Source organism: Poecile atricapillus, chromosome 2, assembly GCF_030490865.1.
Source record: "Poecile atricapillus isolate bPoeAtr1 chromosome 2, bPoeAtr1.hap1, whole genome shotgun sequence".
NCBI classification, from domain to species: domain Eukaryota; kingdom Metazoa; phylum Chordata; class Aves; order Passeriformes; family Paridae; genus Poecile; species Poecile atricapillus.
The window spans coordinates 30,275,635-30,300,391 of NC_081250.1; the positions used below are offsets into that span (position 1 = coordinate 30,275,635).

The window sequence follows — 24,757 nt, forward strand, 5'->3', positions numbered from 1 at the left end:
AGTCTCTGTTTCTCCAGGTCAGTAACTTCCCACATGAATCTGATCCTTTTCCTCCTCATGACCAGGAGAATAGGTCTAAACAATGTCTGAGGTGCTTAAGGAAAAGTGAGCAGGTGTTTAGAGACAGTATTTGTGATGTTTGGCTTGCAGACTGTGAAATATACACTGAATAGGAGACATAGAGATGAAAATAATTTGAAGCGACTTGGTAATGCATCATCCTTATTGTGTTTATTTCTAGACTGAACTGAATAAGTGGCTTGAGACACTCAAGTTTCCTCCTTCACCCTGGAGTGGACACTTGAAATGAACAGTTATGTGCTCTCTTTGTTCATTACAGTGCTGCTTCACTTGATAATCTGTCCCAGTCATAGCCAGGAGCGAGCTGACATAGCAACACCAGAAGTGGGATGCTTTTGCTTGGTTTGAAATCAAGCCTGGGTGTCCTGCAGTGTAAGAAGTTTTTCAGTTTTTCCTTTCTTAAGTAGCTAAGCATCTACTGAGTGACAGCAGTGTGAGTAGAGAACAAGAATGCTGGGAGAGCTGGGGTCTCTACAGCTGTACTCATGAGGTCATGGTGGTACCTGAATGCAGGGCTTAGTTGCCTATCTTGCATGGTGGAATTACAAGTCATTACTTTTCTCTTGCAGCTGGGGAAAGCATGTGTCTTTTCCTCCTGTCAGGTACAGAGGTGGTATGATAGATCTGAATTCCCCTAATCTCAGGGCTGGCAATAGGGCAGTATACATAGCCTGTCACATCTGGTTTTTATTCTGCTGAATCAAATTGAGTTACTTGTACAAGTATCTCACCTAAAATTTTGGCATTTCTGAGATTATTTTCATATAAGAGCAAGCTGGGCAATGATGACTGGAAAGGGACTGTTCTGACTTCTTCAGGTGTCAGCTTCCATGTTTTACTGGTTCTGTAGCAAATATTTAAAAAAGCTTGTGTCCTCTAGGCAGAGTATATATATCTTTATCCTTCAATTTCCTTTTTGCCCAGCTGGCAAAAATCAGAGGCTGTAGACACAAATTTGATCTAGTTCCTCCTTAGTATCTTTGTGGAAATCAGTGAGATCCAGGAAGCTTGACTGATGGCTCTGTGAATTTGTTTCTAGGCTGTGCCTCAGGTGTAGGTCTGGAAGAAGGTCCTGAGGCAGGAAGAGGTTATCTGAAAGTAATTCTGGTGCTTCGCTGGAGGTGACCATAGGATACATTGCTAGGGTTTGTGGCAGCCTCTCCAAGTTCTTCATGGAAGGGGGCAGGTGTTACATGCAGTGCTCTCAATTTCTGGATACTGAACTTTTATAAACTTCAGTGTAGAATGTTTCCTTCTTCTGGAACACCTGGTATTATTCATGATCCTGATGTATGACCATGAAGTCTTACTATTAGCAGAATTATAAATCCACATGAGGCCTTCCAAATGTAGTCACATGTGGCTTCCAGACTTCCCCTTGCTATATAATCTGCTGTACCCTGACTTGTGCTAAGGGATTTCCTTTAGAAATGAAATGGCTGTTTGTCTCATTTTCATACACAGCCTTTGGTAGAGGCTTGTTAAGGGGAGGGTGAAGTATGATGGCTTGGGAATGTGGCAACAAACTTTTTAAATCTTGTTCCTTGAATATTTTTTTCTAGAAAGTTTCCTTTTAAGTGATACGTATTTCTTCTTGAATTGAACATTTGAGAATTTAGGAGAACACAAATATTTGACAGGTGATATGGAAAGTCTAACATCCATGAAAACATCAGTGAGTAACTCGTTAATATCACTGCTGCTTCTCTGTAGCTCTAAGGGGGTGTACACTGCTGTCTTGAAGAGATCACTTCTTTTCTCTGTTCAGAATGATAACAAGTAATCCTTTCTTCCGTGGCATTTATGGATCCCTTCTGTCAGCTGTAATTTAGATTTGATACACAATCAAATGTCGATATGCAGGTTATAATATTCAAAAAGACCATGATTTAGCCTCTAAAAATGGCATAGATAAGTAACAGCACAAAGCTTTCTGGGCTTAAGTCAGACTTACACATCTAAATAATTTAAGACTCTTCTTAACTATTTTCTTAGATATATAAGAGAAAATTCACCTACAGTTGCTAGGAAATGATCAGTAAGCATATAACCAGATTAAAAAGAAAAGTGCCACTTTACTTCTTTCCTCTAAGTGAACTTTTAATTTTCTGGATGAATGCTTTTTCCAAAATACAACTTCTGTCTTTCAAATTCCTTTTTCTAACTACCTGTTTTAGAAGGTATCTTTCTCCCAGCTCATTTCTCCTTTGTGCTGTGTAGTTTCTTGAATGGATTGTAAAAGAGCTCATGCTGTGGTCACTGTTCCCTAGAGCAATTTCCACGGCATTTTGCCTTTATATCACAGTTGTTTCTCTGATGAGTTGTTGCACCAAGTAGAATTACTTTTTTCAGTATTTGTGGCTTAAATACTCATAGAGATTTCACTTTTCTTCTTGGGTGCTCCACAAAGTCATGAATAGTGTTTTTGTCCTCAGAATTAGTAAACCCAGTATTTTCTGTAAAACTGTTTAGATATCTGCAGTTTCGAATACTGCACCTTTTTCACTTCATTTATAAAATCACAGATTTATGAAATGGTTAGGGTTGGAAGGAACCTTAAAGGTCATCTGTTCCAAACCCCCTGCCATGGACAGGGACTCCTTCCATTAGAACAGATTGCTCAGAGACCCCATGCAGCCTGGCCTTGAACACTTCCAGGGCTGGAGCATCTAAAACTTCTCTGGGCAACCTGTTCCAGTGCCTCATCACCCTCACAGTAAAGAATTTCATCCTAATATCTAATGTAAACCTACACTTTGTCAGTTTGAACCCATTCCCTGTTGTCCTGTCATTACATGCTCTTGGGAAGTCCCTCCATCTTTTTCATGGGGTCCCTTCAGGCACTCGAAGGCCACAATTAGGTTACCCCAAAGCCTTCTCCAGGCTGAACAATCCCAATTCTCCCAGCCTTTCCTTAAAAGGAGTTGTCTTCTATCCTTCTAATCATCTTCTTGGCCCTCCTCTGGGTTCATTCCAACAGATCAATGTCCTCCCTGTGCTGAGCATCCCAGAACTCACTTGCAGTATTCTGGTATTTCAGGTGGGATCTCATGGGAGTGGAGTAAAGGGGAAGAATCACCTCCACTGACATGCTGGCAATGCTGCTTTGGATTGATTTCACAGGCCTTTAAATGGAACTTCCTTCTTGCTAAGATACATGTCATACCTGTTAAAAATCAAATTAATGCAATTGAAAGTAACAGTCTCTGTAGTAAAGTATGCCTAAAACTGTGTGCAGCAAAGTCAGTTTTGCTAAATAAAAATGTTAAGCTGTTTTTTATTAAAGTGTGTGGTGAAAAGTATCAAATACATTACTACAATACATGCATGCAATATTTTTGAATATAATGTGTATGTACAGAACTTAATTTCTTCTTTGCACAACTTATGTTTCTGTATTTTTCACATTTATTTTGAATGCTCACGTAGAGGAAAGGTGTCATACACCTACCACCAGCATATTGTATGCAGTAAACAAGTTATAGCCAGTAACTAAATTTCTTATATCCTGTGAGTTGATGTTATCAGAAATAAACATGTGTGTTAAATCTAGGCATATGCTTTGAGATTTGATCCTTTAAAATTTCCGTTTCATAATTTAGATCTCAGTACTGCTCAGCATATACTGAAGTAACACAAAGCCAAACTAAAGGCTGGTGCCTTTCAAAGTACCCATGGCAGACATTAGACTTCAGCTCTCTGTAGAGCTAGAACTGTACCTGCCTAAATTTAAAGATGCTTACCCTGCTGTTTTTGATCTTTTCCTGTCAGTTTGATTATAGTGGTAACCTTTGAAGACTTACTCAGTGATTTTATTTTTTTTAAATATAGAGAGATTAAATGCATTTTCTCTAATAGTCTTGATAGAAAGTGAGTGGTCTAGCTCAAAGCAAAGATTGCACAGTTTGAGAATTATATCTGTGTCTTCAAACTACAAAGACCTGTTGAAGAGAACAATGATGACACATGTCTAGATGGAAAGCTCTTAGATTTACTTTCTGAATTTCAGTTTTCTTTTATGCTTTTTCTTTTAGTTTAAGTGATGAATGTGACTCATGTGAGATGAAGGAACCCTTTTAATATTCGTAGGTTTCAACAACAGTGTAAGTACAGCAGTCAACAAAAAAAAAAACATAGATGGGGAAAAGCAAATCTTAACATTTGGTGACAGCAGTGGGCAGTGTAGAAGTGAGAGGATTTAAAAAAATCAGAATAACAAATTGGCAGCCAGGAAGCACATCTAAAGGGGGCCATCTTAGTCAAATTCTTAGCAAATAAATAGACGGACAGATATCTGAAACTGTATTAGAGGAAAAAAAAAAAATTACGTGAATATACAGGTTTTCTCCTTTGCCATAAATGGACATAGGTTGACATAGATAACCAGGAAAAATATTATCATGGTTGAAACAGATTAGAGAAGCCCAGGTAGAAAATGGTGCAGGATGAATGCCTGGAACACTCAACAGTTTGGATACATATCATCTATGAATGGAAATGTGCCAGTAAAGAGAGGAATTAAGGACAGTTGTTAAAGCTTGGAGGAACATAAATACCGAAATTAATTGATTGTGTATAACACTAAAGTTCTTTCTTTGAGAAAGCAGAGCTGTAGCTTTAAATGCCACTTTTTCAGGATGAAGGTTTTACTCTGGCCAGGAAACAGTAATAATACGAATTTTTCATCAAAGCAGCTGCTGTAGTCTGTAATACACTTTCTTTGGCAGATACTGACATTTAATTGTGACTTCTGTGCCTAAACATAGGTAGCAAAAACCTCTTCATTTCAAGGAAAGGGTGTCTTTCTCACTGACAGTACTAGCAGATATTCTGGACTTGAAAAAGGCCAAGAAATCCTATCATTTTTCTTTCTGAACATCATACCTAATTTCCTTTCTATATGTGGTACATTATGAAAAAAACTCCATGTTTTTGATACCAGTATCAGAAGGAAAGACAAAACACTTCCTGGGTCTTGGCACATTGACTATTTTTTTTTATCTGTGTGTGAAGATCTTTTATTTTTGTTAAGGTAAGAATAAAAACAACATGAAACTTGGAAAGAGATGATAAATACTGTTCCTTTGTTTTTTTATCGTCCAGCATTTGAACTGTGTCATTATATATTGTTTTATTAATATTTAATAAAAGTGTTATTCAATGGAAGCAGAAAGATATTCCTATAGATTTCAGCAGTACTGAATTTTTATTATTATGTTGATAAATATATTTGACACTTTCCTCCTGCTGAAATGGAAATGTTTGCTATATTTTTCTATTTAAACTTAAAAAACGTACATGAACTGAGGGTTCTTTGATTTGCCTACTTCATGAGGTAGTTGCCTTGCAGGTCATTATTTTATTTTTTATTTTTCCTGTTCCCCTTGCCCCAAGCCGATGGTGACATACTTAAATTTATTTCTGAATGGAAGTTCTGCTTTTCTGTAAATAATTCCAATTTTTACTTACTGGTTATTTTCCTTGCCTCTTTATCGTAATAATTGGCTATTTTAGCTGAAGGCATCTCTTGGGGTAAAGTTTATTTCCTTACATCATCTTGTGGCAGCCTAGCAAATTCTCTTAACCCTTTCCATGTCCTCTTCTGTCTCCTGTTCTGTTTCTCAGCTTCTGGGCAATTTTTTCTTGACTGTGTGCAACTGGATCTTTTACCTGCCTCTGAGAAACTGGTATTCTTTCTAGTTCTACTAAAAAAGAGGGGTTGAATCTGTAACATGCCAGTTTTATAAGGCTTTGTCAGTTATACTTAGAGAGAGGCTTCTCGTTGATTTTCCTAGTCACTGAAAAAAACCCAAAAACTTTGCAAGGTGATTAAACTGAATGGTATCCATGGACTAGTGCAATGCATGGGCTGCATAGCTGCAGCATCTGTACAGTTTTCTTTTAGCCCTGAAAAGTGAAAAGGCCGTGTGCTGTTAACTTTCATCTGGATAGGTTATGTTATGTGCTTATGGAGTTTCTCATAGCAGTGCAGAAAAACAATAAATAGCTGATAAGGCTTTTCTTTGCTTCATGTTAGTAGCTGTTTTATCAATATTTAGCTGTTTTGCCAGTATTACAGCTCAAGCCAACATCTATAACAGCTTCAAATTTTTAGTGGAAGCATCAACTAGTCTTTCTTTTAATATATTCAAAAATGTATATAAATGTAGCTTAGAATCATTGAATGGTTTGGGTTGGAAGGGAATCTTGAACATCACTTGTTTCCAGCCTCTGTGACATGGGTAGGGACATCTTTTAGAAGATCAGATTGCTCAAAGCCCCATCCAGCCTGAATTTGATCACTTCAGTGCTGGGGCATCCACAACCCCCCTGGACAACCTCTTCCATTACCTTCATCATAAAGAATTTCTTCCTTATGTCCAACCTATCCTCCTTCAGTTTCAAACCATTGCCCGTGTCCTGTCACTACATGTCTTGGTATAAAGCTTCTCTGATCTTCCATATAAGTCTCCCTTATATACTGAAGGCCTGCAGTAAGGTCTCTTAACTTGTATGTGGTAATACCAATTCTCTGAAGCCAATTCTTCATTTTACTGGGAAGTCAGGTTGAGAGCTAGTGCCAAAGTAACTGAATGCTCAATAATTTTGTCTCCATAGGAAAGTAGAAAGTGACTTTTTACTATTATTTTGGTTTCAATTTTACTACATCACTCATTTTCTTATAACTGATATAATAACTAGAAAAATCTTCATTCACAAATGCTGGATATTGCTTCCCAGTCTTATTCAATATTTTGCTAGTTTAGAGATCCTTGGAAATAAAGCTGCATTTGCCTGGTTGCTGTTTTTGGAGCCTGAAATGACCTGAGATTTGGCTCAGGCAAAATTTGAGTGGGTTTTGAAAGGAGGTGACGTGACTGCACTCATTTTTTGGGAAACCTCATCCGGTTTTATACAGGCTATTTTAGCCAGAAGTTTACAGTTAGGGATTTTTATGTTCACGGGGAAAGTAGCTTCTTCCAGCTTTGGGACAGTGGAGCTGTTCTATAATTAATTGCTTTGAGCTCAAATTTTATATTGCCAATGAAGCGTAGTTGAGCAAAGAGCTTTTTTATTGTTAATGTCATCTTTATTAAATAAATACTTTTAATTATTTAGTAACTAATTAGGTTAGGCATTTTTTTACTTGGCATGGTACAATTTTTTTTCTATTTTGCCTTCTTTCAAATTTTGTGTTAGGTTTTATTTTGTGTACTCTGTTTAGGCAAATCTAACCATGAGGATGTTCTTGTGTTCTAAAGTCAAGAGAAATTTAATTACCATGCTATTAAGGTTTAAAAATAAAATAAAAATTATAATAGTATCTTTATACTAAGTAAAAAATCCCCCTGGTTATACTGGAAAATATTTCAATGTGATGTTTATTTACCAGTCTGTGGTATGGCATGCATAATGTCCTCAAGCATAATGATGCAGCTTGTGTTGAAATTGTTTCCAGTTGAATTTTCGGTATGGTTGGTGTTGTAACAAAAAAAAAAAAGGAATTAGGTATCTGCAGTGAGGAGTCTGCAGCAGGAAGTATGCAGCTGTATGAGCAGTTGTGGACTGTGGACAGGTTGCTGGGATTTTGCCAGTAAAAATAACATAAAATCTTTTCCTGTTTGTGTATCTGGACTTACTTGCTACAAGAATTTGGCAGCAAATCCAAATGTAACAATAATAAGATTTTAATTATATTCTCTTATGCTTCTTATTGTGGGAAAAAATCTAGGGCTGCTTTCATTAACGTCTCTTTTACCATGGAAATATGGTTACTGAAGTGACAGGCTTGAATGGGAGGTGATAGTTCATTTGGAAACATATATGATTTTTATACAGGAAAAAAAAGTGAAAGTTATATTCCTCCCAGCTTAAAACTTGAGTTTTCCCAAAAATGGAATGTTAAATTCTATACTGAATATTTTTTAAACTCCTAAACCCCCTTTAATTTCTGGTGTACTCACAAACACTGTATGTGTGCTTTTCTCTTAATTCCAGTACATTCAGAATGTACAAATATTTCTATTTGGAATGACAACCTGTAACTCTTGTTTTGGTGGGGTTTTTTCTTAGTTTGATTGAGGTTTTGTTTCGGTTTTTTTCCTTACTACTGGAAGATCCCTCTTGCTCAAAGTTACGTAGAAAAGATAGAAAAATTGCCTTTCACATTCCTTACCCCAGCCATGTACTGGAAGCCCAGTTCTGTTCCACTTCCCCCATTTATCATGTCCCTTCCTGCCTCTGTGCCTTTGCTAAACCATCTGTGCACTTTCTTTTGAGTCCCAAAGGCTTAAGAAATGTCCTGTTTTGTTTGATATTAGTTTTGTTTGTATTAGTTTGACGAGTGATGGTTGAACTTAGAATTGCTTTTGCAACCTGAAGATATTTTTTAAAGATGACATATTTGCCTTTCAGTTTCAAATTCTGTTGGCCTCTTAAAGTTATGCAGCAGTAATTAAAAACACTGCATTATCAAAATTTTGTGATTAACATGACAGTTTTGGATAAGCCACAGACTAAGTGCTACATAACTTCCCTGCTAAGACAGGGATGAATACTCATTTTTGTGTGTATTAAAATAGCTTTTGTGTTTTTTTACCTCTTTCAGAGGTAGCAACAAGAGAAATGGTCTCATTGAAGCATAAAATGAACCCGTGATTCTGTTTGACTGGTTGACATCTGCATCTTCTCCAAGCTGAACAAACCAGGTGACCTCAGCTGCTCTTAACAAGGCAAGACTTACGAAGTCTTGCCCTCAAGGCCTTTCACCATCTTGGTCCCCTCCTCTAGACATATTCTAATACCTTGATGTCCTTCTTGTATTGAGGTACTTCAACCAGCACACAGTGCTCAAGGTGGGTCCAGACCAGTGCAGAGCAGAGTGGGACAGTCACATCCCTCAACCAGCTGTTGATGCTGTGCTTGATGCACTCCAGGAACCTTTTGGCTTCCAGGACATACCACTGAATTAATCTCAACTTGCTATTGACCAGGACCCTCAGATCTCTTTCCTGGCTGTTCACAAATGTGGCCTCTTGCATGGATATTCAGAATGCTGATGTTGAAAGAATAGGAAGAAAAATAACCAAGCTTTTAATGTATTTAAGCACCATTATATGTTTCATACATTTGTGATGGCAGGTGCAATGTTCTGCATTGCAAGTGTTTGCCAAAACCATTGAGTTTTAATTCCAATTGTTTTCATCCAGTTAGGATTGATGAAAAAGCACTGAGCCCTGGTTTTGCTTGTTGTGCTTTTCATTTCACTGGAATCAACTGCAGTTTTTTTGTATGGGTATAGAAATTGTTTTGTTTTTTTTTTTTTTCATGTGTATTTTCTTGTTTTGTGTTTTTTTTCTCCCCCAAGTCATCAAGAAACCTGGTGATTTTAGCTCGAGGTGATTTTTCTTTAGGTCTTGAAATCTGTGATCCAAAAGTGAATTTGAGTGTTGAACGAAGAAGCCCACACAGTTGAAACAGTTGAATTGATTGTGTATGAGTACTTTCCACAGTTGTAGTCCTAACAAGAAGGAAAACTGAATCATTTGGTAAGAAGTCCATTTTTTTTTTATGTATGTAGCTAGATGCAAAACTGCATGGATACAGAATTCATTTCATTAAATTGGGAGATGTACCTGTAGCTTGTTGCTAGATATAAATTTTAAACTGGTTCTTCTTTGGAACTGATAGTGATATTTATGTTTTATATTTACAAAGGTATAAGCTTCCTTGTAATTGAGTGTAGGTACAAAAAAAAATTTAATTTAAAATCATTGTAAGTATATGTATGTCCATATATCTGATAGGGGCAAAAAGACAGATGGTTGATTTTATATGTGTTGAATCTTTATTTGCTCAACCCTCAGACACTGAGCAAGAGTGGACAAGAACTTGGTCAGAATGTGGGTTGTGTTGAACATTTTCCCCACTCCTGCACAAGACTTGAGCTTCATAAAGGTCGTTAACTTTCACCATTATTTTGTCCTACTGCTACTGCTAAATGACAGTACACACTTGTAGCAGAGGTCAGAATTTTCTCAAAAATTTTGATTTATGAGTTGAATTGAACACCCAGGTGCATTAATAAGTCTCTTGCATTCCTGTCAAGTTCCAGTAAGAAATATGAACTGTAATATTAACTTACAAATTATCAAAGATATAGTTTATTTTTTTTCTCAGTGACATCGGTGAAATCACAGAAAACTAATTGAGCATTAAAATAATTCTCAGTCTTCAATCTGTGACCAATTTAACTGCCTGATACAGGGAGTCTGTCTTCTTTTTGTATTCCACTGCTGAAAATGCCAAAGTATTAATCAAACGTCCATGTATCATTCAGTCTCTGCTGAATCATAATCTTAAAACATGTCAGTTTAGAATTAAACCTTGTCTTGTGAAAACAAGTAAAGCTCTACAGTAAAGAAATCTATTGTCAAAGGACATTCAGTGTAAATGTTCTTCAAAGCATCATCTGCTGTGAAAGGTTTATTTTCTTGTAAGACAAGCTCTACAAAATATGTTACTTATCAAACACTGCGAATAACTATTTCAACAATTAAAGATTTTGTGATAATAGTTCTTTAGAATTGAAAATTCAAAATTGAAGCCTAATGTATCTAGAAGCTAGTGAAACAAAAACTTGTCCAATCTTTGATAGAATTCAATGACAGCAAAAATTTTTCTTGTGGGATAAGTTTTTATAAAATAATTCAGTTTATATGTTCTTTGGCTATATATATGCTTTTCCTGAGGAAAATTTGACTGAAGGTTGTTTTTAATGAACAGAAAACTACTTGGCTATGTAGCAGCAGAAGCTAAAGGAATCTTGATGTTTATAAAGGCAAAAATCATTTTGCTGCTAAGAAGATAAACCCACTTTTCCATCATAGATTTAAATGGAAAATTTTGACTCATCACAGTTACTTCTAATGCATGAAATAGCATTGGACATCAGTCATCTCATGTAATGAATCACAACCATGAAATATTTACATGGAGAGGTTCCTTCTGCTTCCTTCTAAGCTTGCTGAGAGCTTCTACATACCTATAGACCTTCTCCTGTGTCAATTCTCTTACTTAATGAGATTTTATCCCTTTGTAAAAATCTTAAAGATCTCAGTCTCCACTCATCACTGTGCTTGGTGCCTGCACTAAGCCCTGTTTCCCTCTCCTGTTTGCAAGGTCTTTGCAGGTGGAATTCCTTTAAGCACTACAGAAACACAAGATGTTGTTCTCACGTGGGGTCTCTGCGTGCTGCACAATGGAAGTAGCTGACGAACTCCTATAGGTGATTGCCATGATTCTTGGCCTGTGTTTTATCTGGTTTTAGGTGCTTCTGTTTCTTTGTATTCTGGGTACTCCTGACCTAAAATTAAGTTGTCGTGAGTTTGCATTTTCCGTGTCTTACTCCTGTGTAATATTTGGTTTTCTGGAAAATTGTCTGTCATGTACAAGTCAGAATTACAAACGATCCAAATATGCCTGCAGATCTGAAGTTCTCTGCTTTATATTTCTTCAAATATTTGTTTCTCAGATTAGTATTTTAAGTGATAAAGTTCAGAAACCAGTAAAATACTTTTTTTCCTAAAATGAAGTCTCATATCCTAAGTGGCTGAGACTTTCCCAAAATCAGAAATACATGTGTGTATAGAAGAGTACAACTTACTTGCAAATAAGGTAACACTTTTACAGCTTTTTGAGTATGCCTGTGTCACTGAAGTAAAGCATCTGAGACTGGATACTCTTTCTGTAGAGGAGGAAATGGTACACGTGAGAAATTCATGTTTGAGACCTGTGTTTTGATGTCCACAGAAGTTTACCAATTCAAGGCCATTGAGGCATGCTGTTCCATATTTGACATTTAAAAAAAGTTTTGATAACTTTTAAAGGTCAGTTAAATAACAGAGCATTGAATATCTTATTAAATGATTTGAATGCTGGATGGGACATCTAGGTCCTAATTTGATGGAAGTAGCAAAAGTGGTTCAGAAGAAACCAAAGAGAGTTTTGTAGCCTCTGTGGAAGGGCTGGAGGGCAGCAGAATGTTATGATGATTCACCTTGAGGTTTGTCTGGATTCATCTAAACCAAGTGTCAAAGCAAAGCTTACAGGGACATATTGTGTTCTAAAAATATGAACTCTTTGTAAATCAGGTGCTCTTGAATATGATTACCGATGCTAATATCTATATGTAAGCATACAATCTAACACAAATATGGATTTTTCAAGGGTATTTTGCTATAACTTCGCTCTAGTCTTTTTGAAGGCAGTGGTGATAGCCCCAAGTGTTTTTGATCACATAAAAATGATAAATCATTGCATACTAATGAAGGTTTCAGTGAGGGACAGTATCTCCTTTTGTCTTAAAATCAGAAAAAAAAAGTATTGTATTCAAACTATTTTACTGAAAGTAAATTTTGGGGATTCCAAATTAAATTTTTATAATGTCAGAGGAAGTTTATACATGAGGTTGCTCTTCTAAAATTTTATTATATTTTTTCCTTTTAACTTAGCCATTACATACTTTCATGTTTTCTTTACGAGCTGGAAAGGAAAGCAAGACTGATTCCTTCAGACAGCCATTCAGATCACAGGCCAAGCATCTGAAACTCCCTTTGGAGGCTTTCCCTTCTAGATAAGTAGTCTCTTCTTGTTGAGGCTGTCTAAAACAGATGAACTTCCATAGAGAGGCTGTTAATTCTTGTTGTTTCATGAGAGGTGTTCTGTTATTCTAAATTAGGACAATGATGCAGAAATGCAAAAGTGATTTTTTGTATGAAAGAAGCTTTGATGTTCTGATATGTTCTAGTTACAAAGTCCCGCTGTGGTAAGTATTCAGGTGCTGTGCATCTCACATTAAATTTAAAACATAAAAACCTAGTTGCTATACTGCCCTTCATCTGAAAAGACCCAGGATAAAAAAGGAACAGGGGAAAATTGTGTTGCTGTCTCTGGTTCTTTATAGGTAGCTATATGTCAATTACCATACCGTGCAACAAGGTCAACGATAGCTGAAATACAGTTCAGTTCAAGAAAAAAGAAGGGGGAATGGTTGATAGAAAGTTGGTTTTCATCTGGTGAAAAGGCAAACATAAACCAAAGTTGAAGTACTGTGAGCTACATATTATAGGCTCAAAGAGTTTCAGAAGTGTTCTGTTCATGGTCTACTTCTTGTTCCTTTGAATGAACAAGTTTGTAGTTCTAGTGCACTGAACTGTGTTGGTTTAGCTGAACCCATGGTAAAAGTTATATTCTAATGTAATGTTTACCTATTGATTTTTTTTGTTCTTGTGCACAGCTATTTATTAAGAATGTGTTGTGTACTGGTTTTTTTTTTTTATATTATTCTTTGTGTTTATGCAGACATAGAATAAATAGTCTGCCTCCTTCTCTCCTTCCCTCTACTGTAACCCACTGTTAATAGTTTCCATGGGTTAAAATTACACTTAATCTCAAGCATTTTTAGAGAAATGTATGTTCTTGGGCACACAGCAGGCAGAGAGGTGTATGCACACCAGGGTTGTTTGTTGTCACATCTCTTGAAAGGGTGGGTTTTGGGATTTTTTATTTCTTTTCTGTTTTAATTACTAGTGACTAACTTATTAATCATGATTGATAATAAATTGTTGATTATTGGAGTGGGGCCCTCCTGCAATACTCCCTGAATTATGCACAGTATAGCTCCATAGTGCAGGGCTCACAGTGCTTAGGTAAGTCTGTACTCCAGCTGTCACTTAACTTTGCCTTTGCTCACCACAGAAGTTCACTTAAAATTTTTCAAAGGTAGATTTAAGAATTTAGAAAGCATTTGTAAATGTAGTGCATGAGTTGTCTGATGGTTTCTTACCAGGAGCTTGGATAATTAGTTTTGATAGTGCTGGGAAGAGAGTCAAAATAAAATAAACTTAGAATTTGTGATTTTCTTCAAAGTAATCTGGACTCTGTAGTTTGTTTTTGTGGCTCACTTTGTCCAGATTTTTGAGAAGTTTTAAGAGACAGATTGTTTCTTCCGGTTGTATTCATGTGGTGAAAATTTCTCAATGCTCTTGTGCAAGGGGAGAGGGCTGTACCCACATTCATACGACCTACAAGGACTGTTCTTTGTGTGTCTTGTGGCAGAATGGCTGAGGCTGGAAAGCATCTCTAGAGATCTTCTAATTCAATCACAGTCAACAAGGCACAGTCAGCTACAGTAGACCAAGGCTATTTTCACTTCTGGTTTTGAATATCTCCAAGGATGGAGATGACATCTGGACAGCCTGTTCCAATGAAAAAGACTTTTGTTTCTTTGTTTCTTTCCTTATGTGCTTCAGTAAACTCTGAATTTTAAGTTTGATTTTTCCTTATAAGAAGTTGTTTTCATTTTCAGTACTGATTAAAATCTGGCATAATTAAAAAAAAAATAATCAAAATGCAGACCTAAACAAGTCTGTCTCATATTTTCTTTTTCTGCTATGAAAACATTGTATAGGCCAGTCCCTCACCTGCTGTGGTATCTGCTACTGCCTGGTTGTACTTGATACAGGGCAAATCTTGTACATCAGCTTTGTTTTTGTGAGGGCACATCTGGATGTGCACTCTTTTTAATTCAGACAAGGGGCTGGCATGAAAGAGGAAGACAGAACAACTTAAGCTGCAGTAGAAGTATTTCTGCAGCTGTATGGTGAACAAGTTCCAAATCCTGATGAGACTGAAAGAAAAAGAGGTTGCTTGGTGCTTTTTTGTTTTTATTTTTATTTAAGCTATATTGTATTTCTAACTGATTTCACTGGGAAACAGAGCAGAAGCTTCTGCCAATTTGTTGTAACTGGCATAGCAGAAGTCCAGCCAGCAGTTATTTAATCCTGTTGATTGAGGCCTTGGATTCTTTTTTAGTGGAAGACATCATCTCATCTTGATTTTTAGAAAACTCATTTGCTTCATCTCTGTAGTAGACAGTGAATGTAAAAGAGGTTGTTGAAATAGGTGTATGGATTTATTGCTTTCTTTAAAGAGTTTCAGGAAGGAGAATTTATTTTATTGGACAGAAGTCTGAGCCTCTCACAGCTGTGTGAGCTGTGTGCTCACAGCATGAGGTCCAACACTGCTTAATATTGCACATGAGTAATTGCTAAAACATAGTGATTTAACCTTTTGGTCAAAATAAATAGTTGCATTTTAGACGTATAGCCGAGGATTCTTTACAGATTCTTTAAGTTCTGTTAGGCATCAAAAATCACTTTGTTGGGGAAATATAAAGAGTATGACAGTCCAGTACTTGCTACTGGAGTGGTTCTTTAATACAAAATCTTCAAAGGTATGTACTGCAAAATTGGTACAGACTTTAAAATTTCTTTAAGTAGATACCTAATTAAGATGCCTTAAAACCAAACCAGCACAATACCTTATGGTAAAATACTTAATCCTGCACTGAGCTCTGGCTTCTGAAGGCTTTGCTATGGAACCACTAAATTCCCGCTGAAGGCAGTTATATACCCCAATGTCTATTGGACTGGACTTTGGTCTTCTACTGCAACTAAATCTGCAGTGGATTTGCATATAAAAGTCACTGCACAATTGCATGTGCTGCTAATGTCCTGGTTTTGGTTTAGCTTTCACTTATTCTACATTTTTAAACCAATTATAATAGCCATTTGCTTTTTGAATTGATGCCTTTAAGTACTTTAAGTACTTAAGTCTTGGAATTCACACCATTCCTTAACAACTTACCACCATATGCCAGCTCACTTCCTAATCAAATTTAGAAGTTTGATACAAGGTTAGAAGGGTTCAGTTTGGCACTCTGGGTTTCATGGGCTTACATGGATGCAGATCACTTCAGTAAAAGTTCATTGTGATATGTCTTCCAGTCAGTATGTTGTTGTGCATTTATTATTATTTTTTATTATTTTATTTTATTATTTTTTCTAAGATCTATAGCTTGATCTCTTTTTATTCTGATTTTCATTAGCTACTGTATGAATACCTATTCAACAATTTTCTTTTGAAGAATATCTTTCATTTAGAAAGATGTATTTTTTTTAAACATTATGCTTTTCATATTCTAGAGAGAACAACTATTGTTTTGGTTTTTTTTTTGTTGTTTTTAAGCTTTCATATTTCTTTTAATTGAGCGTTTTGCTGAACTGTTCATTGGGCAACAGAATTTGTACTAATTCTTGCAGCTGTTTCACATGTTTGGTTTTTTAATACACGAGCTGTTAAATGTGAGAAGGAAGTATTTCTTTCTTGTGACACTTGAGCACTTGTGACACTTAATGGCCTCCAGCATTTTAATCTCAATTCCAAACAACAATTCTGTTTCTAAGTAACTGAAAGCTATTTTAAAACAATGTATGCAGCAGAGAAACAACGAGATGTATTATTAAGGGTGCTGACCTGTCATGTTCAGAATGTAATGAAGCGTATAATTCTATATTTTTATCCACAAAATCTTTCATAATGATTTTCTAGACCCCTTTTTAAATAAAGGTATTTTAGGTAAAAAATCCTCCTGGAAGAGAAAGATCTGGAAGGTACCTCCTGTCGCTCTATTAGGAACGGTGAAAAGAATGACACAGACTCTCTCAGGAGTCAATCAGGAGAATTTCTCTTAGTTTATTACTTCAGGTCTTTTTTATAGACCGATACGTGAAGAGTACAAAAATGAAACTCTTATTGGTTAGCAAACTACTACATCACCATCATTGGACAGTGGGGCACACCACTCCTCGACCTTCTCCTGCAAAGAAAACAAGGAACAGACAAACAGTACCTGCAAGGCTGTTTTCTGTCTCTGAGGATTGTTTTAATTCGTCCTTAAAATTTTCCAGGCCACTTTCTCAGGCAAGACTGAGAAGTTATGCAGCTTGCAATTTCTACAGGCACTCTGTTTCAGAGTTAGCATCCATAACCTCCAGGATGTAGTTTTGAAAACTATGGATTAATTTCAGAAGTTCTCATGAAAAATTCATCTTGAGTGCAGGGAAAATAGAAGTAAAAATATATTTTTCATCTGAATTCTGTGGATTTGAATTCATTGCATCCTGTCTCAGAAACTCAATTCCCAGAAGAATTTTGAAGTATATGCACAAGATAGAAAAAATGTAGGCAGTGGGTACTAGTTTTGGGACAACACAGTGAAAGATGACAGTTTAAAGGGATAGTGTTAACTTGAAATGCTTATTTGTTTTAGAAAATACTGTACCTACAATGTAGTCATGAGAAACATAAGGTTTGTGGTGGCTGGTGGGCATGAAAACCTACATTCCATCTTGCACTCTTCTTTTGTAGCAATTTCAAAGGTGCATTAGTTGTTGAAGCATATGAGCTGTTGAATTTCCTTTGAAGAAAAAGAGGAAGTTTTATGGTTCCTGGGTGAGCAAATGCAAGTCACTAATGTGTAGCATCACCTCCAGTGATACACATGAATGTAGAACTTAATTTGCTGCATATTGTGCTGTAGACTAAAATGCCAGCTTAATAATGGGTAAAGAATGAATTATCATTCAGTTAAAATGTAGTAAAAATAAAAAACCAAACACACCCTTAGAATGTTACTGTTGAAGTAACAGTTGAAGTTACTGAAGTAAACGTTGAAATGTAGTACCTTAGGAGGTGCACTTAGACCCCCCTAAATCCCAGAGCCCCTTGCTGTACCTTAGTATCTTCAGGAATTGTGTGCTGGTTTTTGTGGGTGGAGAGGGAGAACAAATTTGTCTCCCAATGAGCAAAGCACCCCTCATGAAATTTTAATGCACGATGGCCTGTGCTGTTCGTTTCAGTGCTAACATTAAAAAACACGTGGCACTGCAGTTCGTAGTGTCTAATTTGCACTATGACATTCCTTCAGAAAAATAAATGAAGCATGTCAACTTATCAGTAGAAGTGTATTTGAATGAAAGTGTCTGTGTTTTGAATATAATTCTGTATATGGTGATGTGGAATTTTTTTATATTTTAAATGGGAGCTTTGATAATGTGAGCCTTGTATCATATTTACAAGGAGTTGTTAAAACTGAACCTGAACAACAACATTCAGCTTAGTGAAAGCTTTGCATTTACATGAAATATATGGAAATAGAGTATCAGGAAGGATGCCAACTGCCACCTCATTAAGTATAAGACTACCAGTACAGTTGAATTTACAAAATTCCTTAACAGAAATCTTTTTATGGAAATCCCAGCAGAACACTTTCTTATACTGGAATTAATCTCACTAGGTTTAACTGCAATGAATATTCAATGCTGATGCTGTCTTTGGTGATCTTGTAAAGAAAAAATTATGTAATCACAGAGCATCTCCAGACCTGTGCAGGTACGTAGTCCATGCCCCTCTTCTAGGCTAGGTGAGCTACAGCAAGTTGCCCAAGACTGTGTACAATCTCCGAAGATGGAAACTCAGAAAACTTGCTGGGCAGCCTATTACTTAGATGTTTAGCCACAATAACAGGGGAAAAGTACCTTCTAATGTTTAAATGGAATTTGCCATATTTCAGTTTGTGCACATTGCCTCTTCTGTCTCTGGGGATCACTGAGAACAGTCTTGTTCTGTCCTCTTTACTGCCTTTTACCTAGCTACTGCAATAGAGCTTTCCTTTTCCTCTGATCTTGGGGCTTTTTCTGTTTCTCACTTTTCTCCCTGCCACCCACCCCAGCCTTGGCAGACACATTCATTAGATCCAGCTTTTCTAGCCCATTGAAGTCCCTCTAAATGAGAGCAGAACCATCTGCTCTGTGAACCACTCCTTCCAATTTTGAATTGTCTGTAGAATTGCTGAGGTTGTGCTCTGTACCATGAGGCAGGTGCTTAATGAAAAGCAGTACTGGCACCAGCATTGACCCCTGGGGCTCCACTGAAGGGACTGGCCTCCAGCTGGACTTTGGCCTGCAGATCAGAACCCTTAGAGCTTGGCAGCACAGGCTGTTTGCAGCCACCTTGCTGTCCCCTTTCCTGTGTTTTGCAGTTTGTGAGGATGTTCTGGGGAGCAGTGCTGAAAGCTTTTCTTTATTCAAGATAAACAACATTCTCAGTTCTCCCTCCACCTATTTTCTAACTGTTTAATTATAGAAAACTCTCATGTGGGCCAAGTATGATTTTCCTTCATAAATAAAGCCTGCCTGTTTCCCACCACCTTCCTGTCCTTCATGTCCTTGGGAATTGTTTCCAGGATTATATGTCCCATCACCTTCCAAAGCATTGAGTTGAGGTAGACTGACCTTTGGTTCTCTGTATTCTCCTTGTCCTTCCTGAAGACAGGAGAGATGTTTGCTTTCTTACAGTCTTTCTGAACCTCCCTTGATAGTCACGACCTTTCAAAGCTGTTCTGGGAGTGGCTTTGCAGTGATGCTGTCCAGGTCCCTCAGGACTTGTGGGAGCATCCATTCCATCAGGTCACATGAACTTATGTATGACCAGCCTGTTTAAATCTTCCCTAACCTGATTCTTCTCCAAGGGTAAATGTTCCTTGCTCCAGAAGAGCAGGGAAGAGCTATGAAGCAGCTTGTTTCTACAGTTTCAGCACAGCAGGTATCCCTAACCCAGTACAGGATTGGTGGGGCCACTGTTTTGAGTAGGGAATGTCACTCAAATGGAATATTTGCACTGACAGGAGCATGCCAGTCACATCTACTGTCCTCTCTGCCTCACATGGACAATTATCCCAATTATTAGTAATTATTTGGGGGAAAAAAGTGAAGGTTTTCTTTGTGAGGAGAAAGCTTACCCATTTGAAAGTGCAGTTGGAAGTGACCACGTGTTCTCCGCTCAAATGTTTACTTAGATGGGAGGTCTATACGAAGCAAACTTAGACAAAATTATAGTTTCAGTTATGGGTATTATACATGAATTTCAAATATTAGAATATTGACAAATCCTAATGCCCAGAATTTTCCTAACACTCAAAAGGACTACGGTTACTTTAAATGTATGCTGAAAATTCACTCAAGTCCACAGTTATGCATCAGTATCCATTTTTGACTTTCTGAGAGAAACCACATCATCCCAGCTGAGGCTGGATACTGAATAAATGGATGTTGGATTCACTGGAAGATATTTTTTCATGATCTGTGTAGATGCAAAGATAATAATGAGCTCAGTGAAATTAAGTAGAATCTTAGAACTACTGAATTGCGTATTGGTTATACTTTATTGATAAATCTTAGAGCTATGTGCCTGCTGCAGCCAAAGTAGGGATCTGCCCAAATGCACATTTTGGATAGAGCTTAACAGTAGAGTCTGTTCAGTTTTATAGCAGTTCCATCTGATATTTGATGAATTTTGATGCATGAAGCAAACAAGGGAAAGTAATTAGGATTTTCACGAGGTATCATGAATTTTGGTTTTACAGGTGCTGTCTGCTGTAGTGTTGGTTGTGTTCAAATATCATGCCTATTTGAGCAATATATGTCCAGCTTGTTTTGGGGGGCATAAAAGCAGAAGTTACTTATCTAAATGTGTGATTTTCCTTTCTTGAATGATAATGATTCTAAACTTAAATGATTATACTTGGTTAAAATGTAATTTACTATCTCAAATTTGGCTGAGCTCAGCTTGAAACTAAATGTGCAGTTGGTAGTTTAAAAAAAGTGACAAAAGCTGCTAAAATATTCAGCACTAAGAATATCTGACTACTTAGATACTTCAGGAACAGTGGCTGAATAGGATAGTCACAGTCGTAATGCACTACAACCTTCTCTCTCATTATGCTGTTTATATCATGCTTGAATGAAAAGATATTTTAGTTCCCTGAAAGCCTCTATAGCTTTAAACTTTCAGCAGATGGGAGTATTAGAGGAACATTTTTGCCTCTGCTTCTGTATTGGACTGAGAATGCCACACTACTGTGAAAGGATTTCAGCCAAGTTGCAGAACCTTCCTTGCCCTGCCCTTGAGCAGCCCACGCCAGTAGCAGCTCTCTTTGTGGTGTCAGAGATGTCATTAGCTTGTCATGGGAGATCCCTTCAGCTATGCTAATTATTTCAACAAGTTCTATTCATGAGCTGTTCAGACACTGGAGCTTTAGGAAGTAGTCGCTATTCCAGAAAGACTTTTGAATGCAGATCAGTTTCTGCACATTCATGTTTCCACGCTTACTGCAGTAAAACTGAGAGCTGGCCACTCCTTAGACATAAGGATGTAATCCAGATATTTGTACCTCATATCTTCTATTTCATATAAATAAAAACAAAGGAGAGAGAAAGTTCATCCTTTACTTTCTGGTGTTGTTATGTGACTATAGATGGGCTGTAATGCAAATTTCTGCTGCTCTGAAGGTTTAAGATTTCTGAATTTTAGTCTTGTTTTCAGTGGTCTTCAGCTCTTGAATTTGCAGCAAAAAAGTACACTATAGAAAGAACCTCTGGGGTGAGAAATTTCAAATGTTCTTCTGTTTAAGTGTGTTTGACATAAGTGTATTATTTGTCAGCAAATAGTCACAGGTGGTTTTTTTCTTCTTTATTTTACTCAGATTCACCCCATTTCCAGAAGATTCTCAAAATCTGAACAACTTCTGCCAAAGTTTGCTTTACACTTTAACAGGATACCATTCCATTAAGAAAAATGAGCTCCACAACACCAGGTCAGTTTGTTTATATTTGTATCTCACTCCTATGCCTTCTTAGGAAATATATAATTCTTTGTATTGATGAAATGAATTTGGCAAATGACTGATACGCAACACTTCTTATAAAACAGGACAATGGCTATATAGGCAAAGAAGACAATTTTGGGATACCTTATCACAGTTGAATTTTAAAGCCAGTATAATCCTACAGTACATCTAAAATATGTTTTTTGTTTTTTTAAGAATCTGATTCATCATGCTCTGACATGAATAGGCATTTTGTAATATTATCGTACTTAATATGTGTAATTAGACATTAATTTATTTTCTGCCTTTGCATAAATGCTTATTTTAAAGAAAGACTTCCTATCCTTTTCCTATCCTGTTATTTTTCTGTTTAGCTCCAAAGTCATCTTTGCCCTTAATAGGCATTCTTTGCAGAGCTTCCTGCTTTAAATATGTGTAATTAACAATGGTCTCTGAGCCTGCTTTATCCAATGCCTGCAAAATGAGTCACTGAACTGCAGGTTCACTTGATAGAAAGCAAACTATCAGTAGCTGTTCAAACTTCCAAGAAAACAGAATGCTGCATATGGAACATGCCTTGACTTCAGTTCTTTTGAGGAGTGAGAGTCCCCAATTCAAATCTCTGCAACGTCCCATATGGTTCACACTTTGTTCACCCACACTTGAAGCATCTATTCCTAGTACTGTTGGTAAAATAACCCTTTACAGGTGGCTTATTTTATGACTGCTTTGGTTTTGTGCAAACAGCCTATAAAAGCATCAGGGAAAACACTGTAATGCTTTGTGAGCTGTATTTATCTGTACATGCCCTATTGCAGAGAAATTTAATTCAGTGAGCATTTTTTGAGAATTGTCGATTGCAGTATTAAAAACTGGCAATAGTTTTTACATCAAATGGAATCAAGCATAGCTGGGTTTCTGACTTGGCCTCTTTTTCTTACAGTGCAATTTGGTGCATGCAGTGAATTATTCCTACAGAGCACAACAGGGCATTCAGCAGAAAGGCACATCTTTATCTAGATCACAGTGGTGCTTAATAGGAAATAATCTTGTGCTTTGCTAAACTTACAGTTCAAATGCCAAGATACTCCAGCTGATTTGGTATCTTTCTAACGTTTATTCTTTTGTGTTAGTTGCAGTCTATGGAAAGAGCCAAAAATTAAATTGGCTCTCACAAAAAGAAAGTAAATTTTCCACTACTCTTATTGGTATGAAGAAAGAAGATGGCAAACATGAGTACATATTTATTGTCTGTTTCTGCAGGCTACATCTAATGCAAGAAAGGAGAAACATTCAGTATAATCAGATTACTTGTAAAGGTATTTAGATACTTCAGGAACATCACTTTTGGTAGGAGTTAGGTGCCTAAATATCTTCAAATCTACTCCTTGGTGTCCCCCATCATTAGAGTTTGCCTCTGAAAACTCTGAGTTGCTTCACCAGCCATTTCAGTACACCTCTGTGGCATGTACAGAAATGGAGTATTCAAGGGCAGTGTCAGCCTTGGGATCCTCATTTTTCTTTCCCTCAGTGAAACAGCAGTGAGGCAGGATTTATTTGGACTTTAAGCATCCTGCTTAAAGTTAATGCCGTGAACTGGAGGAGGATGAGTGTCCCCATGTGGCATCTCTTCTGTCCCCCAGGTGGGCGAGGCTGAGATGTGTTTTGTGCAGTGCTTTGTCACCTTTTGGAAGTCAGTGGAATTTCTGGTTTCAGTGCAGTCCCTGTAACAGACTGGTAGGGAACAGAGTGTTAGGAGAAGCCTGCAATTTCTCTGAGCAGTTAACATTAGATTGGAATTTTTTAGAAGATAAACATTGCTGAATTTTCTTATTGCATCCATAGTAACTGAGTTCCCCTTTTCCAGTCCTCTTCAAGTGTGCATGTTTTTTCATACATGGCCAATGTCTTTGTCCCATTGCAATTGTTGTTGCTACTTTTCCTTTCTTGTGGAGTTTGTTTTTTATGATGGTTAACTTTATGAGATTAAGAGATGGAAGGGCAGTTCCATCCAACTTAAAAGGTCCCTTCCAACAGAAACTATTTTATGACTCCATGATTCCAATGATTCAGCTTCCAACTTAGGTCTAAAATATGTATCAGGTTGTGATTGTTTCACTTGTAAGATGCTCCAGTAGTTCACGTGTCCGTAGTATTCCAAAAGAAAAATTAATGAATCACTGGTGACATGACCAGCTTCTTCCTGTGGCGGTGAGCCCATGGTAGGTAGTTCTTGTATTTATGGCTTGCAATTTAAATGGCAAAAGTCTGAGTGATCAGTAGTGTTAGAGATGGGGATTTTGTGCTTTTTCTTTTTTATTCCTGATAGTCTTGAATTTCTTCAGGGAATAGGTTACTTTATTCTGTTACATCCAGTGGTTAGGGCAGTTTGAAATAATTTTTAAGCAGGGAGCTTTAAGAACATACAGTATACAGACAGTATTTCTAACCCTTTTTTTTCCTATGGTGTAACACCAGGACGCTATCTCATTTGAATACCAATCTGTGTGTCTTGTACATAAGACCTGTGAAAATCTTCATAATATATGGTAAATGTTGATATTTTGGGTCATGGTTGTAAGTTTCAACAAAATTGTGAATGTACTTTTTTTTTACAATATATCTAGCACACATATATATAGCTTGTGTATGTACATTCATACATGCTGTTTACACAGAATATAAATATATTAAAAAAAAAGAGAAAAAAAAGCAAGAGGCAAACTGGTGAAGCAGTACTACTCTGCAGATGAATGGTATAGGCCAACCCACTTCATGGATGGCTTTTTCTGTCAATGAAAAATTCTGAAATGCTTTAGAAAGGATTGTGTGCATGATGATAAATTTCTGTACTTTTATGATGGGATGTGTTCAGTGAAAAAAAAAAAAAGTTATTTCTTTAGAATTGCTTTCCCTTCAAAACTAAATTGTCTGAAAGCCCATTGAAAGACCTTACATGGAACAAGCAAAAATTATGTTTTATTCAACCATTATCTGAGGAACCTCTTTGGATAGGGTTTGTTTGTAGAACCAATGCACATGAGTATTTCCTTATATTGTATGATGCAATGAATGTGGGGCCTCCAGCATAGCAACATCTACTTGCAG

At 36.9% G+C, this 24,757-nt stretch overlaps 1 protein-coding gene across 1 annotated transcript in view; it reads left to right on the top strand.

Annotated features, from left to right (window-relative positions):
• Window positions 1-24,757, top strand: part of HDAC9 (histone deacetylase 9) — a 460,460-nt gene that overhangs the window by 13,814 nt on the left and 421,889 nt on the right. Inside the window, exon 2 of the mRNA XM_058831729.1 lies at window positions 21,527-21,637. Within this exon, the coding sequence (XP_058687712.1) occupies window positions 21,619-21,637 (19 nt within the window). The 5' untranslated portion in view covers window positions 21,527-21,618. The remainder of the gene's footprint in view (window positions 1-21,526; window positions 21,638-24,757) is intronic.